This window comes from Epinephelus lanceolatus, chromosome 5, assembly GCF_041903045.1.
Source record: "Epinephelus lanceolatus isolate andai-2023 chromosome 5, ASM4190304v1, whole genome shotgun sequence".
NCBI classification, from domain to species: domain Eukaryota; kingdom Metazoa; phylum Chordata; class Actinopteri; order Perciformes; family Serranidae; genus Epinephelus; species Epinephelus lanceolatus.
This window is the reverse complement of record NC_135738.1, coordinates 16,224,473-16,241,850: the sequence shown is the minus strand read 5'-3', so window position 1 is coordinate 16,241,850 and position 17,378 is coordinate 16,224,473. Positions and strand designations below refer to the sequence as shown.

The following is a 17,378-nucleotide window of genomic DNA, read 5'->3' as shown; positions in this document are numbered from 1 at the left end:
TTGTTCAACTGGAAACAGCTAATACCAAAGCGACCAGACTCCATTGAAAAAACAATAATTTTAGCATGAATAGAGCCAGCATATTTTCGCCTCTAACTAGCTGAATTAAAGGTTTATTTAAACCAAAGTAGAGTTAGTGACTGTTGGAACAGTAGAACGACGAACCAAGAGGGTTTTGTGAGTTTTATTATGTTGCTGTTAACTTTAAATGAAGTGTTTTATGGTGATAAAATTACTGTTTTTTTTTTACATGGAGTCTGGTGGCTTTGGCAATAGTGAATTTAGGGCTGTTTCTGGTTACACTTCTATTTCTGAAGGGATCCTTTCCAGAATGTTGTCAGACACGTAGAAGTGTAATCTGTGCCTGTCAGTGACAAAAACAAGCACTTTTAGTAAGCATAAATTGAATGCTCTGTGTTACATTGCAGCCAGTTTCGTAGCTGGACAGGGTTCAAAAAGTGTTGTCGTCACTTAGACACCAAAACACGGGAAAAAAGTGTCCAGGTTGAAACCAAAGTACCCTTCACTTACAGTGCGTTGAACTTTCAGGGCTGTAATTTATTGTTAGACTAAATTGATTTTTACAGCTCCATACTCCTATGAATATTAAGTATTTAAATCTAATATAGACAGAACTGCCTGCAGTGTAATCCCAAGTCAGTAGATTTGTTTTTAAGTCATTAGATCCCATGATGTCATGATATCCCTGGCCCATTTGAAGCTGTGTTTGCTCCCTCAAACGTACCTCTCTTCATGAACGTCCCTCCTGCAGGTGAAGGTGAAGAGGAGTGGCAGAAAGAGCTCGTGAACGGCTCTCAGAACGTTATGCTGAAAGGCTTAAAGGGGGGCCTCTCCTATAGGGTGCGTTTGGTGGCCAAAGGTCACCATGACCAGCCGCTCCACCGCTCTGACGAGCTGTTGGTCTCGATCCCAGGTGAGGCAGTTGTTGGGCAGTTGCCTCCACCGCGGTCTGGTCTGGCCTTGCACTGTGTCGTGTGTAGGATGTGTAGTAGCTTGTGCCGATGTGTAATTGTAATCCAGTGAAGCATGGGTTTAACAGATGTGTTGTGGTCACTCTGTATGCCAGGCATGATGCATGATCGTGTGGTTGAATCTCAGCGTAATTAAAGTCAGTCCTGTAGATGTGGTAATTCTCATATAGAAGTTTGATTAGTTAGTGGTATAATCTTCAACCTAATATCACCCACAGTAAACCTGCGTGTTCAGTTTGTGTTATATGTGTGTATCTGTGTCTGTCTGTGCGTACTTGTGAGAGGAAGATTGATTCCCAGCATTGCATACTAATGTGGTTTCAGTCACCATGAGCTTCATATAGGAGATTTCTAACTCGTCTAACATGAAAGTCGTCTTATTCGGTAACAATAAGCAATCATGATCCATTCATGAGCTGAAATCTCTAACAAGTAGATACTAAGAGATTGACTTGTTACATAGCACGTGATTATGGTTAAATGTTTCCCTTCCCTCGGGGAGAAGATCATCCAGTCGTAAATGTGAAGTCTTCCTCTCCTCCAGCTGTGGCAAGCAGACAGGTGGACATCGCCACTCAGGGATGGTTCATTGGCCTCATGTGTGCCATCGCTCTGCTCATCCTGATCCTCCTCATTATCTGCTTCATCCAGAGGAATAAGGGAGGGAAGTACCCCGGTGAGTAGTGCCACTGACACGCTCTTATATATCTAAACCCGCACCGCAGTGCTCTGTGTGCCACCATTCAATTATATTTAAGAGGAGTTTAAGATTAGATTTGATTAGAATAGCGGCTTGTTTCTGCACTAAATGCACACTAAGACAAGGATTTAAGATTGCTTTCTGTAGAAGTGTATGGCTGCCAGAATTACGGGGGAAAAATGTGTTTATTCTTTTATTACACTTCAACATATTTTGATGCTATTTTGACGCATATCTACATGTGCGTCTCATTATGCAATGTCTTGTTATGACACAAAATCATTAAATCTTGTTAAAACAAAAATTTCATTAAAACTACATGCTGACTTACATCATGAAAACAAGACATGTTTCTCATTAAAGCAACGTATGGACGTCTCTTCAACATACCAATCCATTATGTTTTAATGCGAGAATATTTTAATGCCTCTGTGCCGCTGATAGCTGTAGCCTGAGGCATTATGTTTTCAGGTTATCTGTCCATCCATCCCATTCTCATAAATGCAATATCTCAGTAAACTTAAGGGAATTCCTTTAAATTTGGCACAAACATTCCCTTGGACTCAGGGATGGTGGTCAAAGGTCAAGGTCACTGTGACTTTACCTGTTTCATTCTCGTAAACACGATATCTCAAGAACACCTTAAAGGAATTTCTTCAAATTCAACAAAAACGTCCACTTGGACTGAGGAATAAACTGATTTAGAATTTGGTAGTCAAAGGTTAAAGGTCAAGGTCAGTGTGACCTCACAAATCACGTTTTTGGCCATAACTCAAGAATTCACGTGCTAATCATGACAAAACTTCACACAATGAATTCTATCTTCTATCCTCACACTAACAGGATAAAATGATGAGGTGATGACATTTTATATCCAAAAGGTCAAAGGTCAACTTTACTGTGACATCATAATATTCTGCATAAAACACTTTTCTGGCCATTACTTAACGTCATATCACTAGACACTAATCTTGGGTGTCCACCATGTGAAATGGGCAGATTTGTTCATTTGTTATTATTTTCAGCCATAACGATAACATTTAAAGATGCATAATTCAACAATGATGTTTCTGTTGTGCTCATTTTATGTACAGCATCTCTTTGCTCTTTAACAAACCACATCTACCAACATGGAAGCTAAACAATGTACTTCTGTGGATGGGGGCGACAGCAAAATATATTTTAGCCAATAAAAAAGTAGATATCATTTTGGAATATTTTTATTGCTTTACTTTGCACGCTAGCTAATCCAGGCAGTGGTAGACCAAAATCTCCCTTATTCTGCAAAGCAAAATGACTGTTTTTGTCAGTGGAGTCTGGTGGCTTTGAGATAACGTCTTTACTTCCCTATCAGAAATGACAGCCTGACTGCAAGGTAAAGTGGTGACAATGTTCTAAATAACATACACTTAAACTGATAATGATATTTTAGGTGGGCCTTTTTAAGGTGGCTAAAAACTCAGCTCAGCGTTGTTTCATGGTAAACAATCACTGTGATTCAGTCTGTAGTGTTGAAAGGATCTTGTTAGGACAAGAAACTGAGCTTTTAGTCAAATTCAGTCTGAATAATGAGCAACTATGAGCATGAGGACGGCAAAAACAACTTATATACAACATCACACATACACTGTCAAGTACTCTGCTTTATACGCTGTATGTCTAAATTGTTTAAATTGCCTTCTCTTCTCTCACCAGTCAAAGAGAAGGAGGACGCACACACAGACCCAGAGTTCCAGCCCATGAAAGACGATGACTGTACTTTTGGGGAATACAGGTGAGAGAAAGTACGCCGGCCTCTGGAGCCCCCAGAGCCCCATTTTACCCATCAACCCCTGCCCCGTCCCTGCTTTCTGCCCAGATCTGCTCTCTCTCTCTGGCTGGGCTGGAGCTCTGCACTCCCTTCCTCTTCTCAACCCTTACAGCTGACCAGTAACTGACCCAGGATCACCAATAACACAAATTCACAAGAAGAAGAAGAAGAAGAAGAAGTGCCCCTCATCTGAACTTTTACCACCGTGAAGCACAAGATTTTTTTTTTTTCTGGGTTCTGGGACGTCCTGGATGATACTTGCGTCGGACTCTGTCGTGTGTGTGCTTGATATGACATTGCTGTGTCATTTGAGAAGCAGGATTCTTCAGGTTCAAGGGATTTAGTTGTTTGGGTGTTTTAAAATCTTTAAACAAGGCTGTCAGGAAAAAGAAATATAAGCTAGAGTCATTTGCAACACATCCTAAACTGACCCCAAGCATCGAATCCCATTCCAACTAATAAGCTACTCACATACATCATGTGTACAGTATATATAGTATTAACACTTTGCCTAGTGTATTGCTACTTACACATACAACCCTGATAGTACTGAATGAAATGATCATTCCTGCTAACCTACAGCAGTTATCCAGCTACGCTTGTTAGCATCCTCATTCTAGGCTGCTTCTCCAATCGCACGCAGAATTAAAGAAAAATGAAGCACTTTACTTCTGTATAGCTAGCATTTTTGAATTGTTTTTTATAAGTCGATTTATAAGATGGTCTTGCTTTTATATTTTATATTCCTTTTTGTATTATGTATACATAAATCTGTTCTATGGATTTTATGCTGTGATAAATACATATCGAGATATATATACGTATATGATATGTGACATGCATGGCGTGAAGATCTGATATATGAAAATTTGCTCTAGGCAATAATGTATTGAATGGAATTATTGTTCATATATAGATATACAGTATATAGATGCATATGGATCTTCTATGAAATTATCAGCATGTTCGAGGGAAGTGATCATCACTGAGTGTACTGAGCTGGTTAATGCTGTCTCTATCAGGCCAGTAGCCATTCTTTAATAGTAATAATTCTTTACGGATAAGGCTGGTGATATTCAGCATTTTTATTACTGTCAACACGTTCTTTAGATAGACCAAAACCAGCAATGTGTAAGTCTGTCCCTCAGTACTCACTGACTTCTCCAGCTTGTTTGTGGCTCTTTGCTTCAAACCATATTCCCACTGAATCTTTAAAAACAGACCTGTTGTATGTCCCCGTCTGGGAGTGACTGAGATGAGCTCATCTTCCAAGTCCCCAGCAGCCACAGAGACAGATCACTGAATGTTAAAAACAATTTGGTTTATTTACAACCTTGGATGAAAAGACTAGAATTCCTCTCAGACCTCAGGGTGGGCCAAGGCCAGGAAAACAAAACAAACACCTCTAACATAACAAGTAATCAATCTAACCTGGAGACAATAGAATAAATCAAAGTGCTAACCTCCCTCACTTAAGTAAAATTGATACTAATATAACTACCTTCAGCAGGACAAACCCATCAGTATGGCAATCAGCCTAAGCGTGTGCTATAGACCAAATCACCATGACATCATGCTAACAATGATGAACACTTCTGTGTAGACAACTGTCGTTTTCAGCTCTAAGTGTAACGTTTAAAGATGTATAGTTAATAAGGTGTTGCAGCCTATCTGATGTTTCTGCTCTGCTTGCTCTGGTAGCATCTTTGATAAACCAAATCTCCCAGCACAGAAGCTAAACCATTTACTGCTGTGGACGGGGGCCTCAGCAAAATATATTTTATCTGCCTTAAATAATGTGGTAATGTGGTGAAGAGGGAGCTGAGCAGGAAGGCAAAGCTTTCAATTTACTGGTCCATCTACATCCCAACCCTCACCTCATGAGCTCTGGGTTATGACCGAAAGAATGAGGTGCCAGGCGGCCGAAATGAGTTTCCTCTGTGGGGAGGCTGGGCTCAGCCTTAGAGATAAAGGGTAAGGAGCTCAGAGTAGAGCCGCTGCTCCTTCGCATCGAAAGGGGTCAGTTGAGGTGGTTCGGGCATCTGATCAGGATGCATCCTGGGCGCCTCCCGCTAGGGGTGTTCCTGGTATGTCCCACTGGTGGGAGGCCTCGGGCAGACCAAGAACACGCTGGACGGATTATATATCTTATCTGTTCTGGGAACGCCTTGAGGTCCCCCAGGACGAACTGGAAAGCGTTGCTGGGGAGAGGGACGTCTGGAATGCTTTGCTTGGCCTGCTGACCCCGCGACCCAATAATGTTTGGGTTTTTTTAACACCAAAATGAGCTTTATTCTGTTGTAGCGTTCTCAGTTCTGAAATAGGAAATGTACCCATGTGCTCAGAACATCCCCCTGTGTGCTCTCACTGTCATCTAGAATATCTTTCCCAATTCATTGTTAATGGAGCAGCTCCAGACTTTACACCCTATGACATCACAAATTTGAGTTTTAGCACTCTAGTTTGTGAATTTGGCAAGAGTTACTCATGTTTATTGATATTTTTGGACTGTCTTAGACCATTAGATTAACATGAATGAATTTTGAAAATGGGCCAGTTCCCCTTTAAACCAATCAAAGCAGCGGTAGACCTGCAACTGCTTCAGTTCCGTGTCAGAAATATCCTAAATATAGTGCACACTTTAGCCAATATTGATTTTTTTAAGGTGGCAAAAACCAACCAATTGAAGCAGCGTTGTTTCATTTTACATGTGACACTGAGGTTTACTACCCAGAAGTTACAGTAAACAAACATTGTGATTCAGTCTATTGTGGCCAGTTGGAAGATGAGGAAGATGCGCCTCTCTGCTGCTGCTGCTGAGCCAACGCAATCTTGGCTCTTTATGCAGGGACTAGAGCTGTCATCAGTATGTGCCAATCACCTGCTGAAGCCGCCAACCAGTTTTCTCCCCGTCCTGGCACACATCTATTGTCATACACACAGTACACCTAGCACACAGTCACAGAGACGCAACAATGATACGACCACGATAGTAACAAGGCCATTATATACTTTTATTGAATAAACAAATCCCCCAAAACAAGTGGGCACTTCCTGTAGTAAAACATAGTCAAACAGGAGTGAACAGTATATTTACTGAGAACTATTTTTAGCAGCGGGCTTGTTACACTCTTGAGGATTTATGGCAGTAGGATGGTGTTTGTGGGATTTACTGAAAATAAACTACAGTGCCAATGTTCTTGGTGCAACAACGTGGCTCACTGGTAAGTTTGTGGTCGTTTTTGGACAATAATGGAGCACTGTGGCACAGAGGAATAATCTATGTCAGGCTTTGGATAGTACGCTTAATTAATTGCTGGTTTTGGTCTTTTCATTGGTTTTGATGACAATAAGAAAATTTTATCACCAGACTTACCCTTTAAAACTCATGTAGAGAGACCTATTTACACTGCAGGGGAATCTCTCCACTGGACATCAACGTAATGGACGCAGTAGACAATAATTCACAAGGCAAAGTGTACAAATATTATAGTGCCTTTGTGAGAGTATACTTTCTATCCATGCTGTTTCACTAAGCTCAGCTGGAACCTTACAGTATGTCAATAAAGGCATAACTCCACTCACCTGACCTGTTGTTGTTTGACTGCAGGAGAGCATACTGTAAGTTCAGACTGCACATGTACATGACGTACGCGCCTGTTAAAGTGCACAGTGTAATCATCCCTAGGAGTGACTGTTGTGTTGTGTGTCAGCTGGATCTCCTCCATCTGATCGCAGGGGGTGTAGTTCTCAGGAAAGGTAAGGGTGATGGTGGTGTGTCGGGGAGGGGGAGGGGCTGAGGGTCAGTGGATAGTCGAGTCACTGTGGAGAAAAATGCTCGCTGTTGAAACATCCCAGGTTCCTTCACGGCTGTCATCAAGTTTAATATTGGGTCATAAAGCCTTCATCATGTGCAGTGCATTGAAAAGTCTTTTTTAATCTTTGGCTTTACTCTGTGCAAGTTTTATCCCCAATAATGCTTTACTGATTCATATCTATTCTAAATCTAAAAACAGCATTATGATGGCTTTGTGATCTTATCTCATTGATGTTCAACTCGTGTATGTGGAATGTTGTCGACTATCTGATATCCAAAGAAAACTTTCTTTGCAGATTTTTCATGCATTTTGCCAATTTGTGATTATGATCATGCTTGCTTCGGGGGATGTTTGGCTGAAACCTTGCTTTCCAAGTTTTATTCACATCATTGCCTTGGATTTTCTGTTTTTCATCACGACCTGTCTCGGGGGGGGGGGGGGGGATGCTTTTGTCAAACAGTACATTTACCACTTCATATTTGGTTTCAGGGGGAATTTGAACAGGGTATGATTGCTTGAGCTGTATTCCCCTGTTGCCTGATGGAAACCAACTAATCATTCATTGCTGCTGTTTTTTAGACATGGAGCGAGCTAAATTCAAATTTGCGTCTCGTGCAAGTGGGCAGGATTGTTCACTGTTGCATTTTAATGAGCTGAGCTTTTAAAAAAGTAAAGACCAGAGAAATTTGGACAAAAACTTTTACTATCACCCACCTGACACACCTGTACAGTCGGTGTTGGTAAAAGCAGCAATCAACAGTCGAATGCTCCATCTAAAAAAATCACTAATCTCCTTGTTGCATCTGTCACATCATCTCACCTGTAACACCTGCATGTTATTTTCTCCTTCAGTGACAATGAGGACCATAAACCGTTAAAAGGGAGCCGCACGCCGTCTAATGGGACGGTTAAGAGAGACGACAGTGACGACAGTTTAGTTGACTACGGGGAAGGAGGAGACGGACAGTTCAACGAGGATGGCTCGTTTATCGGCCAGTATAGTGGAAAGAGTGCCAGCAGGGAGACTGCTGAGGGCCACGAGAGCTCGGAGGCCCCGTCCCCTATTAATGCCATGAACTCCTTGAACTCATTCGTGTAGCCAATCAGGCGCTGCACTGACTGCTCAATCCCCACGTCTCTCTTAGAGGGATTCCCAAACACTGCATGGCTTTACGATCACACCTCCATCCCCCAGTGCCACACATGAAACACACACAACTCATCAAAGACATTTATGTTTTGAAATCTTTACGGAGAGGCTTGTGGAGGAGACCTGTGGCTCATTATACCTTACGCAGCATTTAGGAATGAAGTAGCTCAACCAGACATTTGATTTTAACAATGCATGAAACACAACCTGATATGACCTAAATCCATATTTAAATTAACACTTTGATATTAACAAGTGTTGCATTCTTACCAGGAATCTCTTATGGACTATGCAGTGCTCGTCTGAACTATATTTGTTTTTGTTATTATATTATCTACTATGTTCAAATAGTAATCAGTGTCTACAGTAAAATGACTATACTCCATGTATTTTTTTTCCCAACACAGACGCTTGTACAGGAATCTGTATTTAATAATGTAACTCCTTCATGTAATTCCATCAGTGCACAAGGCAGATCATGTACAGTGTATATACATAAAGTGAATTATCTGTAAACTGAATATCGGTGGCATGCTCGCGGCATCAACACATCCTCATCCGTCACCACTCTGGAAATGATCCACCTATTGAGGAAGGTGAAATGCTGCATGGCCTGTTGTATGACCTCGTGACCTTTGCCCTGCATGTAACCTCTTCTCGTTGAGCTCGATCTGAAGGCCAGTCGGGAGACGCTGAGGATGTGACAGCTTGCCTCGGTCCCCGCAGAGCTCCTTCAGCAGGTAGTGCCTTTTCTTCACAAACAAGATTCAATTCTGAAGTCTCTCTCCAGTGACTGGAAGTCTCTCTCCAGTGACTGGAACAGAGACAGTAGTCGGGCTGCAGGAGTCACATCCAAGGATGGATAAGATAAGCTTGAGAAGAGGACTCTGTGGAGGGGGGAATAATTCATATACTCTTGTCATCTTTCTTCTTTTTTTTTTTTTTTTCGCCTTGCGACACAGGACTGGCTTTGATTCCTCCGAGAAGCTAAGCGCACCTACATCGGATCAGACTAAAACATCATTAAAACCATGTCTGGTGCATTTTCAAAGTCTGCAGTCATTATGTAGAGAACCTGATTGTATTTCTGCAGTGTATGAATGTATGGATATCTGAGTGTGTAGGTGCGTGTGTGTGCGAATTCAATACATTATTCAATTCCTATTAGGCGAAAATCATTCACTTGTACTAACTACACTTGAGGGCCTTTGGATGGGATCAAGATTTCTTTTCTCTTAACTTGCATCAAGTTTTTTTTTTCTTTTTGTTTTTTAAGACGTGTAGAATATTTGTTGAATTTGTAAATACCTTGATTGATTGTACAGGGACAAGCAGCTTATAAGGCAGCCTAAGAGGCAATGTTGTGCATGATATGGTTTAACTTGTTGATAGGACTGTATTAAATATAGAGTACTTGTAGAGAATATATATATATTCTTTTTTTCCTTGCTGTGCACAGTGTACATTGTATTGTAACTAACTGGACAGAAAATTGCATATAAATTTGAATTTTGATTGTTTTCCGATTTGCTTGTCGGCGAGTTCTATGACTTTGGTATTGTACATCATGTAGGATATAGCGACAATATTAATTGATGCACAGAATTATATTACTCTGATTTGTTTTGGTTCCATGCAGTCCCAATATACTGCCAAAATGATGCTCTTTTCTGACAGTATTGCAAATGGTTTTTGTATTTAAAGAAACAGATTTGTACTAACAGAATACTTTCTTTGTCTCTATTTAAGTTTCTCCCTTTAGTGCAAGTATGAAATTCAAACTACTGGAAATATAATGAATGAATAAATCATTATCTGCTTTAATTTCAGTCGTCAGACTTTTTATTCAGAGTGTCATCGCCCTCTCTGGAAGAGATGAATGACGCTCTGAGTCAGTGAGTCGTAAAAGCCCTGTTTTCAGTCAGTGCACGCTTAATGCAACATAATGTAACCATAAATGATTCATTACATAACAAAATACACCACGTATAAAGTGTTCATTCTGGAATATGGGTTCCTTTGACTTACATATGAATATATATTACATTTCTTTTAATAATGATGCATCAAGGCAGAATTTTGCTGTCGTAGCTGGATGAGGTGGAGTTTCAACTACTTTATACAGTTTGGGTTGTTGATGACGCAACTGAAACCAAAAAAACAGAAACTGTCATTCAATTTCAGGAACTCTGCTGTGCTGTTAAAGTATATAGGCCAGTTGAAAACTATGTCAATATGGAGGGTTAAGTAAGTGGATACTGAAATGTTTTGGTTTCTTAATTGAAAGTCAATATTATGTGATGTGCACAGACTAATGAAGCTCTAGTGAAAGTTCAGTCAGGACGACAGTATTTTTCGTTTCTTTCTCACCCTGCCATTCACTCCTTGTACATACGCTCACGCACTATCTATGTGTCATTGTCTGGGTCTGTCAATTGAGTCATCAGCCGATTCACAATCAACCAATAGCGCAGCGACACACCTTCTCTGTCAGCCTATCATCTTACTGCTCCTCATTTTAAATATGGTTCTTGGATCATATGGATCACCACCCAGTCTTTACGGATTCGTCAGCCTCATCTGCCTCAGCAGCCACCACCACCACCATTAGTGTCTGGACTCTATGGGGGGATTTATCTCACTGCCACTCAGACGTCCCTCGATCACAAATTATCTCTCCCTGGCGCCAAAGACTTCTGTCAACTTTTAGCACAAATCATCTGTTAATCCATACACTCAGATTCTACATTAAACATTACCTTTACGCCTCTCCTGATAGAAATACTAACACTAGTACAGTTATCATTGTGAGTTCCACAACAGTCCTATTTTACTGTGTTAAGCATCTACACGTGTGAAGGCACAGTCACAACCAAACAGACATCAAAGAACTAGTGGCGACCATGGCCGACTGTTGCATTGCCTCATGTCACCTGTGTTGTGGCCAAAAAGAATACAGCCAGCAGCCAACTAGCTGTGCCTGCATGAGAGGAAACAACTCTCCATTCTAAGAGGTAGTAAGAGTCTGTACTTGTCACACATAAAGGGAAACAGGAAGACCGACAAGATGGATTCAAGATGCTGGTTAGCCAGTTAGCATTAACAACACAACCCAATGTTGAAAGAACAAAGGATATTTATCGTGCGCTACCATGACAGTAACACAAATTATTACAAACCATTTCTGCGAAAGAGCTCAGTGGCTAAAAAATTAATCTTATCTGAATATAACAAATTTATTTTGATCTCATGCCCTCTTGTTTGATTCCTCACATCTCACTCTTTCTCTTTTCCTGGAGTGAGATGAGCTGCCAATCAGACTGATTTCATTAGCCGACGGCCTCCACCATCTCCAACGCCAATCTAACATGCTGGATTGGCTGAAAAATGCCACAGGGGCCAACAAGGTGTGGGACACACCACGAAAACTAGGGAGACTGATGCTTACTGATGGCCCGACAGTAACCAACAGTCGACCATCTGTTGTCCTTTAGTTTAGGGGAGACGATTAGGTACCCATGAATCCATTTTCCCTTAGATATATTGAGATGAGAGTTCAAGGGACCCCTTTAAAAATGGCCACACCAGTTTTTCCTTCATGAAAATTTAGTCTAACTTTGAAGTGTTATTTATCCCCCTTTCTGCCAATATATGCTCACATGGCTGGTGCAAATGGATGCCTTAGATTGTGGAGCGCACCACAGCTTCTTAAAGACAGCAATTTAGGCCTTCAATTATTTTCACTGGGGGCGTTAGGGTTGTTTCAGGGTGACCATGCCCACGCCGGCCCCCTTTCAAAAGGTCACAAGATAAATTTGAGCGTTTGTGAGATGATTAATTCAGAAAAATTCTCCTTCATAAATTTGTTGTCTTTTTTTTATATTCTCTTATCTTTGCTCCTTGTGAAATAATGGAGAGCTTTACGTTTTTTGGTCTTAATAATTATTAAAATGAAACCATCTGTGAAGTTTAGAGGGGAAATATCTTTTTAGTGGGGCTGCTAAAAACTCATTACCATCTCAAACGTGACAAGGAGCCCCAACTACAGACTGCTTTTTGGGTTGGGAATGCATTTTATTTTATATTTTTACTATGTGGTTTTTATGCAACGTCTCAACCAGGAAATCACCCAGTAACCTCACCTGTCAAATAAATATAATGGAGCAAAAAACTACAATATATCCCTCTGAATTGTAGTGGAATAAAAGTAGCTATATAGGAGCATAAAATGGAAATTCTCAAGTGGTTTGCCTCAAAATTGCACTTAAGTTCAGTACTTGAGTAAATGGCTCTCTAAAGTACTTCTCACCACTGTATGCGTGGGTGTGTTGGCGTTGGCCCAATACCATCTCCTGCTGCACCTGACTGGGATATATGAGGAGCTGTATGGATCTGTAGGGAACGATGCCAAACACACATCAGATTTCAGCCATCCAAAACTTCATGGCAGGATTAGTAGTAAGACAAATGCACACACAATCACGTACACCACTCACACATAAACCTGCATTCTCACTGTACAGTGAGCCGAAGCTGCAGGCTGTGTAAATATCGATGCCTCTACACCTGCCTCGGTCTCCTCAGTGCGAAGCAGCTATAGAAAGGCCCTTATGGAACACGACAGTTGGGCTCCATCTTTTTGGCGCTCACTTGTGGCACTTCTACTTCCATTACAGTCATATTGTCAGGGTAATAGCGAGAGAGCAGCTCGCCATCTGGTGCATTATCACACAGCAATGGTGTCAGGAAGTGGGGAAGGCTGGTATCAAGTGTCTTGGAAATACTTTCTCTCCCTCTGGCAAGGACTTTTTGCCTTCTGTTCGCTCAGGTACACCAATTTATTTTCCAGGGTAAAGTTGTTTGGGGATATTTCACATTTCACAACTGCTGCTCCACATATTAACGATCTGGGGTTGATGATGATTTTTTTTTCTTTTCCAAAATGGAGCCAAAGTTTGTTTTTAGTTCATTTTATGAAGGATGAGTGCATCAGCGTGCTGCAGCTGGTTGGATGAATGTCCATTTTATTTCAACCAAAACAAATGACTCCTGCACCCAGCTGCAATGCTCCCAAAGACCTGATGACCTTCAGCTCATGGATGACGATTCATCATTTTGTATTTGTTTGACAGATTTTCCTTCTTGACTTTACTGCCACCTAGTGATAGGAGGCAATTACACCAATGTCTGAAATAAGCAACAGGCTTTTAACAGTTAATAGGAAACAGCACATGATTTAAGGCATCAATAAAGTTCTTTTTACTGGTATTGAATTTCAAAGACAGCAATGAAAATATCTTATGTAGAAGCTACAACTGGGTCATGCTATAAATTGTTTTAATCAAATTACAACATACTGAATGACCTTTAATTTTAGCTGATATCCTATGGATTTGTTTGGCCCTCTGTTGATGTCCCTGCTCCTCAATTACAAAGGCTTCCTGTAAGAGGTTTACCTAATTTCATGGCAACACAATTACATTATCTGTCTGTCGATTGGTGATCATTGCGACCAAACAAGCAGCTGCCCTATTACCCTTCTGAACTCCACCCGACTCCCCCTTTTCCTGTCGTTCCACACCGACCCCTCCCTCCCTCCATCCTCTCATCCCTCATCCAATCCTCAGTGGATTCATTCTGTGTCGGCTGTGCGTCTGCCATAGCATCCATTATCCATTCCCACCTCCTCTGTGTCCAGCTCCTTGATTTACTGCTGGGCGGAAAGCCTGGTTTGAATTGATCTATAGCTGGTTTTATGTCTACCTTCCAGACTGCTTTCAATGGGGGAAAAAGGATCGTTACATGATCTCGTAGTGATGTTCTGTTTCCAGACAACCTGGGAGCTTTAAAGCGCATCATTTGCATCCCAGATGCTCAAGTGAAGGACGTGATCTCTCAGCACCCAGCCTACCCATAACATGTCGTGTATAATAAAGAATATCAAAGGCAGGTATTAGAAAAACAGCATCATATAGTTTGTGATATTTTAGAGTGTGTGCTGAGCTTCAGGGCGTTTGTTCCTTAGATGTATGTGGCAGAGCCTTTGTGTCTTTATGGAGATTTGCCCTTTTCTGATGCTCTGAGAGCTGGGGAGGATAATTGTTTATGATTACTCTGTGACATTTCCATATGGCTGACGAACGGCTCGCCAACACACACACACATGCACACACTCTCTTACACACACACACATCTGTCAAAACCAAGCTGTTTGGAAGCTGAATAGCAGATTTGGTTTGCCTGAAACTGAAAACCCCAATTGTTGAAAAGAAAATCACCCCTTCCAGTGAAACGTTATCATTTCCCCACCAGTTTTTCTATCAACCCAAGGAAGCTGTTTCCCCTGAGGGGGGGCGCTGTGCTGATTTGGTGGCAGATATCATTGCACTCCTGTTGGATGGATACTACATAAAGTGAAGGTGCTTTGTTCTATCGATCTGACACTTTCTATCAGACCCCCCCTCCCCCTTTTTATCATGATAGCTTCAGGACTATAAACCTCTCCACACCCCTGATTCCTATTCCCCACGCACCCCCTACTATGTCCCATGTGCATTTGGACTGGGTGGGTGGTGGTGGGTGAAGGGGGGAGGGGTTACCTTTGCATGAGCCCCCTGTGGAGATCATTGGGGCTAAATCATATTTACCATCGCCCCTCCCTCCTCCTCCTCCTCCTCCTCCTCCCCCTGCTAGGCAGATAGATGACAGCCACCTATTCTTTCCTCCAGACAGCAGGGTGTTTGCTGTTCCTCTTATCCACCCCAGAGACCGGCCTTGTAACTGTGTTATTCACCAGCAGGATCCCTCTTTATTTGCTCTGCCATGTTGTAAGAGGAACAAAAGTGTTTGTCTGAGGCTTGAATACACCTAGATCTTGGATAACCCGCGCACAAAATAATATCCTTGTGGGCCGTGTATTATGATGCTCTATTTGGATGTCATGAATTTCCTCAGTGTTACTGAATCCCTCTGGCTTGGCCATTTTCTGTGGAGTGACATATTTTTCTAATACATCCCCCCTGGCTGAAGATAATGTCTTTTTTCTTTATTAACAGCAGTTCTCATCTCAAAGGGAAAAAATACTTTTTTTTGATGAAAAGTCTGCATAATAACAACAGCCTTAGGGAACAAAGCAGCACCACTTGATACTGAGCTATAACCTTCATGTAAAGTCAGTTTCTGATCACATTAAAAAAGAACTTCTTTGATATATTCCCCCAAATTCATCCAAGGGGGCTAAGTCCTTCAATTAATTCTACCCTGCTCTTTCTCAAAGATTCCTGCATTATTTATGGGCCGCCGCCACAGCAGATTATTATTTGCTGTGTGGTGTTTACATCCAAGATTTAAATCTAATCCCAGGGGGATTGAGATGGTCTCATGTTTGGACTGACACATGGGCAAGGCTTTGTAATTAGTAGAGGTGCCCTTTTGATATCTGCCTGATGAAAAACAGGCTGACGGTTAACATGCAGGCTGCGGTCTCTCTCATTTCTCGTCTAACCCCTGTTGGTGTCTGGTCATGCAAATAGATTTATCTGCTCATTTTCACATTTCTTTCTGTGAAACTTTTGCTGCTGCCGCCAAAAGAATTGAATGGAAAGGAGTTTGTGGTGCTCAAAGTTATAAGGAAAATTGTTAGTCTGGATAATTCACAAACCTCACTGTTATATTGTGATACAGTTATAGTGACTCTGCTTTGAAAGTGGTTCCTGGCTGCACACAGACTAGGCTAAGCAGAACTTTGTGTTAACTTTGAAAACCCTGCATGTTCCCATATTGTAAAAGGCAGATTTCCATGTCTTTTTTTTATTATAAATCAGGTACAGGTGCTGCACAAATACTGTGAAAGTATGAAATTTCTTCATCTACAGAGAAATGCCAACAGTCTCTATTCAGAAACTGTGACTTAAACAAGCCAACAGGACATCTGTGAAGTTGTGATATCACAACTAAACCATAACCTCCCAAGACCCAGAAGAAAAAATGTTTGAATATTTAGATTTTTATTTCATTTTATTTTGACAAAATAATAATTGGGATGTAGGAAACATATTATAAAGATTGTTATTTATTAATGTTCAATAATATGTCCCTTGTATTGGACATGGGGTCAATGTTTTCCACAAAACATACATTTCAGTTCATGACATTTACATTATATAATTAAATTCTCTTTTAAGATACGTCAATATGAAAGGCATTGTGAATGCTTTAAACTGGTTATACATAGTGTGTGCATATGCGTGTGTATGAATCGGCTTTAAATAGCTAAAATGACAGAACCCTAATTTATGTGTCACTTCATATTCAAAATTTGCTTATGCCTTCTGAAGTATAGTTAAAAATGAAAAGAAGCCAGCCCCACTGTCCTCCATAAAGGGCGTGTTAAAATGTAACTTGTGTTACATCTCTAAAAAGCCCAGGATGTCATTTTCAGAGTAGATCAGGAGTCAGATAGACTGCATGCATGGTGTTTAAGATAAAGGGCTCAGTGTCATGTCCCCACTGAGAACAAATAAGAATTGCCAGGTCTTATGAGGATATAAAGGTAGAGGCTGCCACTACAGTGCCATTACAGTCATTCCTCAGCTTCAATGATGGTACAGAGACGCTGAGAGTGCACATCTGAAAGACCCAGAAACACTTACCATCAGAGCAGGCTTGGCTTTTTCGGAAGGTGACGTAAAGATATAGGTGATAAAACTGAGTGTGTCAGACAGAGGGTGACTACAGGTATATTTAGGCAGACAGTGTGAGGATAAAATGTGTTTTGTGAACATTAGAAATCCAAAAAACAAGCGTGAATCTGAAATTAGCATAATAAGGGACCTTTACATATTTTTTTGAGAACCAGTGGTGGAAATAATATTTTTCAGTGCACACTGTGGCAGAGGTTGACAGGCAA

General features: G+C 41.1%; 1 protein-coding gene across 18 annotated transcripts in view; it reads left to right on the top strand.

The window, feature by feature from the left end:
* The window catches only part of LOC117262796 (neuronal cell adhesion molecule-like), a 113,148-nt gene extending 104,586 nt beyond the window's left edge, over nt 1–8,562 (top strand). For 12 of the 18 annotated variants that reach the window (XM_078167757.1, XM_078167764.1, XM_033635935.2 and 9 more), the window contains 4 exons: nt 773–934; nt 1,537–1,668; nt 3,388–3,466; nt 8,173–8,562. In XM_078167757.1, the coding sequence (XP_078023883.1) occupies nt 773–934; nt 1,537–1,668; nt 3,388–3,466; nt 8,173–8,419 (620 nt within the window). In that variant the 3' untranslated portion in view covers nt 8,420–8,562. Of the gene's footprint in view, nt 1–772; nt 935–1,536; nt 1,669–3,387; nt 3,601–8,172 lie in introns of those variants that run through there. The other 6 variants (XM_078167765.1, XM_033635944.2, XM_078167761.1 and 3 more) reach the window with 2 other exon arrangements.
* Nucleotides 8,563–17,378: the final 8,816 nt, after the last annotated feature.